The following is a 10,913-nucleotide window of genomic DNA, read 5'->3' on the forward strand; positions in this document are numbered from 1 at the left end:
AAGGATGGGAGAGAACTGCAGAGAATGCCAGCTTGGCATAAGAACGCTGCCGAAGGTAGTGAGCTCCCCACCAGAGGAGGTATTCAAGCAGAACCAGGGCAGCACAGTGACTTGTCCAGCAGGGTTGGGGGGCTGGGGTAGGTAGCGGCTGGACGGGTAGGATGGAAGGCTTACAATTTTATGATCATACAAGTCTATCCACTAGAAACTGGCACAGCCAATGTAAAACTTTTGTCTATGTACAAGTTCTAAATGTTTCTTCCTAAAGCTAAATAGAACCTGGACTCAGGATCCTACTTGTAGAAAACCCAGTCCGCAAGCACCACAGGCCTGGGTCCTGGTCTCCAGGAGCTGGGGGTGGGAAGAGGACAGAGCCTCTACTTACTTATAGAAGCTGGGACTCTTCACCACTCCCAGTTTGGTGGCGAGCCCAAATGGGTCCATGCTATCTGTTTTCAGGGGCAAAGCAAACAAATCGGGCTTCAAGTGGTCCTGGATTTCATCGGGCTCTGTGGGGATGGTGGACAGCATGGGAAGGAAGTGAGACAGCGGCAGGAAACCCCTGCCTTTGAACAGCTGCCGCTGCCTGGCGCTGCTCAGGGACACCGGGAGGTGGTGTTTCTTGGACCAGTACACGTTGTAGCCGTCCGGACGGATTTCCTCCTCAAAGGCACAGTCCTCAGCTGAGTACTGACTCTGCAGAGCAAAGAGGCAGCTTGTGAGCATCAGTGGGTGCCCACCAGGTGCGACACCGGCAGAAGCAGTAGAGAGACCAGAGCCAGGTGAGCGTGTGTGCTACATACCGCCACTTGGGTCCACACCACGAGCCCCGCGCGCGCGTGTGTGTGTGTGTGTGTGTGTACAGAGTTAAAGGTTATATAAAGCTTATAAACTATGAAGGTGTATAAAGCACATATTTTTTTATATATATATGCTTATATGTATCTAGTATAATGTATATATACTTATATAAAGTATAGAGCATGTGTTATATTAATATACTCATTAACCATATTACTTTTATTAATATATAAATATAATTATATAATATTAAGTGCGTGTTAATATAACACTAAACACATATACTAAACATATACTTTATATATAAATATATAGGTACTTATGTATATTCAGTATAAGGTTATATAACATATACGAAGTAGAAACCTTTTGGTTATATTAATATACTCATTAAACATACATCACATTGTATTAATAGGTAAATATTTAATCAATTATATCATATTAAATACATGTTAAATATAACATTAAACCTATATACTAAACATATATTATACATATATATGTACCTTATATACCTTTATACTTTGTAACCTTCAACTCTCCACACACACTTCATGTGTTTTATGTATATTCTCAATATCTATATATACCTTACATAGATCCTTTATATTTTTCACTAACTCATGTCACTGTTTAAACTTAGTCTTGTTCTGAGCAACACCCATAAAATCACGGCCACGATAGGCACATATGCTTCCCTTCCCCTTACACTGACTATGTAATTATTGCCATGAAAAAGTCCCTTGTATTCCACTGGCACGTTGGGAGACATTGCTAAGCTAGGTTATCCTTTTTGGATCAGTCTTTTAATTAAGAATCAGGAGTAATCCAATCCGGGGCCCAGATGAAAGAACCTATTCCCCATTTAGGCCCAAATGACTGCGGTTCTGAGCCTTTTTGTCTGGTGCCCTGGTAAGAGAAACCTCAGCCCCTCTGGCTCCTTTATTCAGTAGCTGGGGCCCTCCAGGCAGCCTGCCAGGATCGGGGAGATAAAGGCAGCCCCCTCCCCCCAGGCCAGGAAGAAGCCGCCACCCCGTGGGTGGCCAGAAGGACCGGAAAGCAGTCTCTGGTTCCAGAACAGAGAATGAGCAAGTCGTCTCCCAAACTGGAGAAGCTCATTACGTCCAGGGGACACAGAGGACAGCCAAAGGCGGGGAGCCAGGAGGGCTGGGCCATAAACTACGCTGGGAGGCACCCAGTCTCATTTCTGCCCAAGCCTACAAAGGTCACTGAACTGCAGGTGGGTGAGCGCTGTGCTTAGATAAGGCCCTGATAAGGCCTGCATCTCATGAAGCAACCCGTGCAGGGATAAGGCCACCAGACTGCCGGAGAAATGCAAATTGGGAAACAAGGGAATTAAAACCAAATGGAGCGGGTACTTCACTCTGCTGGTTCTTTGGGAGAAATTAGCATCTCATTTGCCATAGAGAAAATGAAATGATTTCGAGTTTCTAGAAGAATGTGGAATTTGTTTAAAAAAAAAAATCCTCAAGTTTTGCTAAATCGTGACCACGGGATGCAGAGGCAGAACAGGCTTTTACGTGAGGAGACCCTCACCCCCCAGTTTGGACTAGAATGGTGGGTTAGACCCATCGGCCCCTGCCGGCGCTCCCTCCACTGGCGCCCTCACCCCACCCCCATGAGTAAACGTCACAAAAGTGGCAACTGCGGGTTTGGAGTGGCTTTGGGTATCAGCTTTCTTTGCCTCCATTCTTGTCCTTTCACGCAGGACTGCCATAAAGCCTGCAACAGGCAGGTTCATTTATCTATGGATAAACAATAAAAGGGCACCAGAACCACAAAATTTGGGGACACAAAGATTTGCGCTGCGGAAAGGCGGGCATCTGCACCCATCTTTTCTGGATGGTGGGGCATCCCTTGAGGAGCGGTCCCCTCCCTACCCCCTGGCCCCTGCCCCTCCATCCCAGCCCCCGACGCAGCGGGGCTGCATTGAGGCCCCGCGCCAGGCCGGGACCTCACACAGCCTCCTCTGCGAGCCCGGGGGCGCGGGCTCCCTTTGAACTCTCCGCCTTTGTTCCGGCGACCAGAGACACGGCATCTGCTCACTTCCTGCCCTGAGACCTCTGTGGTTACCTGGGCCTTCCCAGCCTGCCCCCCGCCACCCAAAAAAGCCTTTGCAGTTCAGGTGAGCCCGACAAGAGGATGAGCACGGCCACTGCAATATTACCCTAACACGGCTGCAAAAATCAGTTTTTCTAGTGGATAAAAATTCAATGTAAAAAAACTCTTCAATCCCAAGTGCGGTTTTTCTTCTGACTTATTTGAAGGTTGACTTAAAAAAAAAAAAACCCAAGTTGTGGATATACCCTTCTTTCTTTCCTCCCCACCCCCTTCTTTTAAAATACCGCAGGGAGAGGGGGAGGGGGGCCGAGCACCACACAGGCACAGGCAGAATCGGAAAAGGCCCGAGGGGGGCTTTCCCCGTTTAACGTCAAAGAGCCGAGAAATGGGTTTCCTTAGTCCGACTGGACCCGCTTTTGGTTCAAGTGGAAATGCAAAGGCGGGTCTCAAGCATTCTCCGGCCATAAACTTCCATATTTAGAAAGTCGGACATTAGCTTAGTCCGGCCCTTGCAGCCTTCCCCTCCGAGCTCCATGGGGACCCCGGCGGAGGACGCAAGGAAACCCTGTCTCTGATCCAGCGCGCCCCCCTCGCCCGCAGGCCCGCGCCCCAGCGCGTCCTGCCGGGTGGAGACACCTACCAGCCCTTGCATTTTGCCGTCGGCGCCCATGCAGAGGTACAGGACGCTGCGTTCGCCCTTGATGGCCACGGTACTCAGAGCGACTGCCCTGATCTCCATCAAACCTGGGCGGGAAGACAGCAGAAAACTGCAGCCGGAGCCCGCGGGGCCCACAACACGTGGAAATGGTTGGTGGGTGCGCGGGCCCGTGCCCCCCCCATTCCCCCAGTTCCTCTCGATGTCTGGGGGCCCGGGGAGGGAGTAGAATGCCGAGGTGCCAAGACCTGGGGTTCCCGGGAGTGGTGGTGGGGTCCGCAGGAGCCGAAGGGGGGAAGGGGAGGGTAACGCGTGGGTGCAGTAGGTCCAGGCACCCATTCCCCCCTCCGCCAGCTCCTCCCGCTGTCGGGGGGTCCGGGGAGGGAGTGGAACGCCGGAGTGCCAAGACCTGGAGTTCCCGGGAGTGGGGAGCTCGCGGGAGCCGAAGGAGGTAAAGGGAAGAAGGGAGGATGTGACGGGTGGGGGACCCGGCGGGCACTCACTGTGCGCGCTCTGAACCGGCGCGCAGTCCACGGCGCCGTCTGAGTGGATGCGCAGGAAGCAGCTGGAGAGGCCCTGGGGACCCGCGGTGTACAGGTGCCGCAGGCGGACGGACTCGCCCCAGCCGTAGTGCACGTGCGGCCCGGCATCCGAGAAGGCTAGGGGGCGCCCGGCTGCAGCCAGCCAGAGGCCGGCCAGGACCAGGGCGCGGGCCACGGCGCACCGGCTCGGAGCGCTCCGCATGGCACCTCCCTCGGGCTCGGGGCTCTGGGCGCAGAGCGGGCGGTGAGGGTGCGGGAGGCTGGGCGGCAGCCGGGAGGGCCTGCGGAGCGGAGCGTGCGGAGGCGGGGTGGCCGCTGCCCTCGAGACAGGAGGCAGCCGTGTGCACCGGGCACCTGGGCGTTCGGCTCTCCAGCTCCGACGGCGCGGCGGCTCGAGGCCTGCGACCTTATATAGAGCGTCTCACCCGCGACACCGAGCATTTCTTATCGGGATTGCATCAGCCCTCCGCCCCCCACACACACCCACTCACACCCCGCCCCCGACTCAGCCTCTCCCTGGGCCCCGCCCGGGTGACCCCGCCCAGGCCGCCCAGATCTGGAGGAGGAGGAGGCCCGGCTTCGCCGGAGACTTGGGGGGAGCTCCTACCCGCGGCGCGGGGGCGAGGCCTGCGGCCAGGTCGCTCTCGGCTGGGCGACGTTGGTTCTGCAAAGAAATCAAGGAGACAACGGAGCCCAGCCCCCAGGCCACGGGCTCCCCGGGGAATGCGCCGGTCGCGGGGCGCTAGCAGGGGCGCGGAGCAGGAATCCCGGGATCAAAGATCGGGGGGGCGGGGGGGATGGCGCTGAGCTTTCCGTCCTTTACTCCCGGTCGGAAAAGACTCGCCTCGGCTTTGGGGTCCTCTCCCCGAAAAGTCCACATCCATTCCCTCCCGCCACGGTCCCAACCCTCAGAGCTCCAGAGCCGAAGCCGTCCACTAGAATTTTGCCTGCAGCTCAGACCCTCTCACGTTCTCCGGCTTTCTGTTCTCGCGATCCCTGCCCGCACCGACCACCCCCGCCCCCCGCTTTTACCCCAGCAAATTGTCCCCCGACTGGGGACCGGGCGCGACCTCCACTCTCGGAGGAACAATGGGGTCGCGCGGGCGAGCGCTAGATGGCGCCTCAGCCCCGGATTCGGCCCGGCTTGGCTCTGCGCCCCGTCGCCGTCCCGCCTCCTCCCGGCTCGGCCCGCTGCAGTCCCCGGAGATGGAGCCTGGAAGGGCCGTCGTGGTGAAGGCGCCTTTCGGGGGCAGGGTGGGCTCGCAAGCTGCGGATTGGGAAACTGACTTTCCAGGGTGCACGGCGCAGGGAGGCTCCTTTGTTTCTGAGGGGCCTTTTGCCGTAGGTCCGGTCCTTGGGTCCCTGAGCGCTTCTGCAGTGCCAGGGTGTGCTGTTTGCGGGGGTAGGGGGGGACAGGCACCAGCTGGGGAAATTGGGGCCACTCAGTGCAGTGGCTCCCGCAAACTGGATGGCTGTTCTGATGAGGCTGGGAAAAAGGAGACCGCGTCCAGAGAATGCCCGGCGGGAGAAAGAGGGGTCCTCCTAGGGGGCTTTTGGCTCGACACTGATTCTTTCTCATTGTTCCTCCAACCCCTCCGCCCCCAACTCTGGGTGAGGGGCCCCAGGAGGCTGGTTTGGGGGAAAAGCCACACTGGCTGAGCTCAGGGGCGACGGGAGGGCAAACAGGGGAGACAAGGGAGAAAGCAATGCCAGGCCTAATGAATTTCAATGAGCAAAGGCCATGTTCATACCCCAGTCGGTGACTGGCGTTAATGACGGAGCGTGCAGAAAATGTCACCAGGAAAGTCTTTACAAAAAGACATCATCTCGAAAGCTTTATAGGCCGGGGACCCCCACGCTGAGTGTCTTGGTTCAGAAAGCCTCGGCTTCTGTTAAATCTAATTACTTCCCCCCTGTGGCTTTAAATCGACAGCGGCCCCTATTAAACTTAATTACCCTCCCCTGCAGCTTTCGTTTTAAAGATCCTGGATAAATGCGGGGCATTGAGGAGGGTGACAGAGGCTGCACTGGGGGCCGTGCCCCAAATTGGGCTGGGGGAGGACGGGGCGGCCTCTGGCTCCACCCGCGCCGCTCCGCTGCCCCTCCTAAGGCCATGGTGGGAAAAGAGAGGCCACCGTGAGCCAGGAGCTCAGGAAGCTGGGAAAGAGGCAGCTTCCGACGCCCAGGCCCTGTTCTCAGCGTGTGATGGGTGCTCTCCCCCCACGGTATTCTGCCCTCCCCCACTGAACAGAGAGGGGGCCCCAGAAGAGTGTCACAGTGACCCCAGGCTGCACAGCCTGTAAGTGGTGAACCTGGAATTTGAACCCAGGCCGTCGGACTTGTAAATCTAGGCCAAGCTGCATTTCAGGGAGACAGTGTGGCCTCCTAGCAGGGGCGCGGGTCCCAGCGTCAGACCCTCTGCAGCACAGATCACGCCCCGCTGCTCCCTGGACAGCTCATGAGCCTGCTGGGCCTCTTGCCTCCTCCTGCCTGCTTTCAGCCTTGTCCTGGGTCGTACGGGAGAGTGGACAGATAGTGCCCGGGATCTAGTTCATGGAGACGGACAGCCATCGCCTGGGGAGCTGCTGTGTACGTGACATTTCATGGTCAGAGCAATGGTCTGCGAGTCTCGGTGGTTAATCTGTTAACCAGCCCAGACTCGGCCAGACCTCCAGCCAGGGTTTGCACCCAGGCGGTGGGGCGCAGAGTCTGGGCTGGTTCGCTGGTACCCTGGGTCCGTGTGGTGGCAGGAAGCCAAAAAGGGCCGAGGAGAGGCGACGCTTGCCAGCAGGGGGCGCTGCCGCTAACGGTGGGGCTCTCCAGGTGAGAGCGGTGATGGCCCCGGAGGTGAGGACCAGCCCGCTCCCGAGCTGCTCAAGGCAGACCCCGACCCCTGCAACCCCCAGTGTGCTGGGTGGGGCTGATTTCCAGCGTTCGGGCTGCACTTGATTTGGTCCAGGTGGCTGAGCCATCTGACTCACCCTGGTGAGTGGAGCGGGCAATGCAAGCAAGGTCCAATCATCCCCACACTCTCTCGACCCACGCAGGGCCCCAGGGGTCTCAGGCCCAGATGGCCAGCAGGGCTTGGCGTGGCGGCTTTGTTCTGGGTCTGATGTTAGCTGGGATCTTTTTTAACTGCCCTAAACCCTTCTCCTGGGCTCTCCCTCCTGCATCTGAGCTTGTTGGTGTCGTTCTTCTGATCGTGGTCAGTTTCCATTGTTTCTAAACCCACATCCCAACAGCTAAGAAAATCTCTTTAGCTTGACTTCCAGGCTTAGCATTGTGGAAGTAATCCCTTTTCTTTTCACTTTACAGTTAGAAATTTACGTTACAATGTCAAAAGTGCCTTCTTAAATACACAAGCAATTCTCTGGGCCCATCCCAAATCCCCCGCCCCCGCCCCTTAGTTGAGAAGTACTTTGTAATTACAGAAACTTCTGGGTGTTGGTAAAAATCTTCATCAGAAAAAAATAGGAACTTTGGGGACAGAAAGGATGGTGAAGACTTGGATGCGGGGGGCAGGGGCGGGGGACAAGCCACACAGCCGGTTCTTGGCCTCACCGAGACTGGAACTCGGGGTGGGAGGGGGGGCACATGAATCTCAGCCTCATATTTTTGCTAGAATCTACTAGAACATGCATCCTTTTCCCCAAAGCGTTCTGCTTCACCAAAGCCCTTTTCTCCCCCTATTAGGATCATTGTTCTAAAAACAGGGCATCCTGCCAGCCTAGAAAAGAGAAGTCTTCTCTGAGCCTCAGTTTCCTTATTTGTGAAACAGAAAAAGGAAAGTTTTTAAACTCCAAAAGAGTTCATGTGAGAATTAACTCACATTAGAGATAAAAGATATCTCTATCAAACACGGGATCCATATTTACACAGAGACCGCCTGGCAAATGTAGGTGTATAACAGACGGGCTATATTTGCTACATTTATTACTTATTTTATTTTATTTTTATTTTTAAATTAATTAATTATTTTGAGGGACTGCGTTGGGTCTTCGCTGATGCGCGCGGGCTTTCCCTAGTTGCGGCGAGCGGGGGCTGCTCTTCGTTGCGGTGCATGGGCTGATCATCGTGGTGGCTTCTCTTGTTGTGGAGCACAGGCTCTAGGTGCACGGGCTTCAGGAATTGTGGCACATGGGCTCGGTAGTTGTGGCTCACGGGCTCGGTAGTTCTGGCGCAGGGGCTTAGATCTTCCCCGACCAGGGATCAAACCCGTGTCCCCTGCATTGGCAGGCGGATTCTTAACCATTGCACCACCAGGGAAGTCCCTATTATTTATTTTAAAATGTAATGGTACTGAAGAATTGAAATAAAAATATTATTTAAAAAATCCAAAAAAAAAATGTAATGGTAACATTAAAGAAAAGACCAGTCTAACCTACGGTGACAAATCCTGGCCAGTGGTTGCCCAAGGCGGGAGAGGGGGTGGGGATCTACTGGAAAGGCCCAGAGGATGCTTTCTGGGATGGTGGGAATGTTCTTTTTCTTGATTGCTGTGAATAATAACAGGCAATGACATTTGTCCAAACTCCTTGAACGGTGCCCTTGAAATTAGGCGGCATTTGATTGTAAATTATGCCTCAGTAAAGTTGATTTTGAACATTTTCAGTGCAAACGTCATCCTTGTTCCTGGTTGAAAATTTGGAAAATACAGGAGAGCACAAAGGACAATTCTGAAACCTGTAACATCATGACTGCATTAGGAGTCACTGTTTCTATTTGGGTGAATTTCTTCCTCAGATTTTTGAAAGTGTGTTCATATATTTTTTTTTAAGTATTTGAATTGTATCCTCCTGTTGCCCCACCTACTCTAAACATTTCCCGTGGCATTAAATATCCTGCAGGCGGCCTCTCCAGGTGCCAGCAGGTCTGAGTGGTGTACCGTGGGGTGTGCAGTCTGTCCCCCGTTGCTGTATATTTATCTTGTTTCCAATTTCCCAGAGTCCACGTCAACCAGGGGAGGACATCTGTGGAGGCACATCTCACACCTGCCCACTCTCGGAAGGGGAATCACTGGGCCCGTGGTCTCTCTTCCCATGTGCGTTCCCTCAGCGTGAGGCCGCTAGATCAGGGCAAGCTGGAGTGGCGTTCTCCTGGAATTCGGGAACTACCCTGTCCTGTCTACGCTGAGGGAGGTACAGCTTCCTCCAGACATCATCGGGCGAGTCTGACACGGTGTTTAAGTCACGGCCACCACCAGCCATCACCCAGGTGGCACAGCAGCCGGGACTGGCAGCCTCTCTTGCTGTTGATTCAGACACTCACCCCACCGACCCCCCACCCCAGGGCCTGAGACCCACCCCCCCAAGTTGACCAGCTCCTCCCCCACCCCCATCGGGAGGGGCCTGGGTCTTGTTTTGCCTGACTTTTGTCATTTGTGATGATGGGAGCTGGCACGTTTTTCCTGGGATTGATTCCTGCCCATGAATTCTGTTTTCTCACCGCCTCCATCATCAAAACAGAAATATGTTCCAACGGAAAAGATTTGGACCCATCAGTGTAGCGATGTAAGAATGCAGCAACGGCGTAAACGTGACCCAGCGAAAGAAAGCAAAAAGTAGCTTGATGAGAAAACATTAACTGTGCTGGTAGTGATGTCTTTCAGATAAAATGAAAATATTGAAATTGGAAAGTACTAGGACCCCAGACCTGTGATTGCCAACCCAGCCTCCACCAATTGACGATTCTTCGAACTTGATACACAAAGTGGGCTCACTTTGCTGTATGCCTGTTACATAGCAGGCGCTGTGCTGGTCATGATGATGATGATGGGCATGGGCATGGGCATGGGGATGGCTGACACTTGTTAAGCCCTTAGTACGTGCCAAGAAGTGTGCTAGGCACTTTATGTTTTTACATTTAATTTTCACAACACTGATTATATTTTTATTGAAGGGTAGTTGATTTACAGTGTTGTGTGAGTTTCAGGTATACAGCAAAGTGATTCAGTTATACATATATCCATTCTTTTTCAGATTCTTTTCCCATATAGGTTATTACAGAGTATGGAATAGAGTTCCCTGTGCTATGCAGTAGGTCCTTATTGATTTATCTATTTCATATATAGTAGTGTGTATATGTTAATCCCAAACTCCTACTTTATCCCTACCTCCCACCCCCTCCCCAAACTAACCATAAGTTTGTTTCCTATGCCTGTAAGTCTGTTTCTGTTTGGTTAACAAATTCATTTGTATCATTTTTTTTAGATTCCACATATAAGTGATATCATATGATATTTGTCTTTCTCTTTCTGACTTACTTCACTTAGTATGATCATCTCTAGGTCCATCCATGTTGCTGCAAATGGCATTATTTCATTCTTTTTATGGCTGAGTAACATTCCATTGTGTGTGTACATATATATATGTATCTCACATCTTCTTTACCCATTTATCTGTCAATTGACACTTACGTTGCTTCCATGTCTTGGCGCTTGTGAATACACAGCACCCATTTTATTTTATTTTATTTTTATTTATTTATTTGGCCGTGCCTTGGGGCATGGGGGATCTTAGCTCCCTGACCAGGGATCATACCCATTCCCCCTGCAGCGCAAGTGCGGAGTCTTAACCAGTGGACTGCCAGGGAAGTCCCAGCGCCCATTTTAAAGATGTGGAAAGTGAGGCTCAGAAACTGTACTCTGACCAGAGGCACGAAGCTAATAAAAGCAGAATTGAGGTTTGAATCCAGTTCTGTCTGAATTCAAGTCATAAAACTCTTAATTATTGCACTCTATTTAAAAAAAAGAAGAAGAAGAAGGAAAGAAGGGAAAACCAAAACAGACTCTCTCAGAAAGTTGAGAGGCCCGCCCAAATTCAGAGGCTCAG

At 52.9% G+C, this 10,913-nt stretch overlaps 1 protein-coding gene across 1 annotated transcript; it reads right to left on the reverse strand.

Annotated features, from left to right (window-relative positions):
* Nucleotides 1-207: 207 nt before the first annotated feature.
* FGF19 (fibroblast growth factor 19) lies at nt 208-4,292 on the reverse strand. Its single transcript, XM_033861744.2, has 3 exons — nt 4,045-4,292; nt 3,527-3,630; nt 208-696 (listed from the first exon to the last, which is right to left on the reverse strand). The coding sequence occupies exons 1-3, from the start codon at nt 4,283-4,285 to the stop codon at nt 382-384; spliced, it is 660 nt and encodes a 219-aa protein (XP_033717635.2). The 5' UTR covers nt 4,286-4,292; the 3' UTR covers nt 208-381.
* Between the last annotated feature and the right edge of the window lie 6,621 nt (nt 4,293-10,913).

Source organism: Tursiops truncatus, chromosome 8 (genome assembly GCF_011762595.2).
Source record: "Tursiops truncatus isolate mTurTru1 chromosome 8, mTurTru1.mat.Y, whole genome shotgun sequence".
Taxonomy (NCBI): Eukaryota; Metazoa; Chordata; class Mammalia; order Artiodactyla; family Delphinidae; genus Tursiops; species Tursiops truncatus.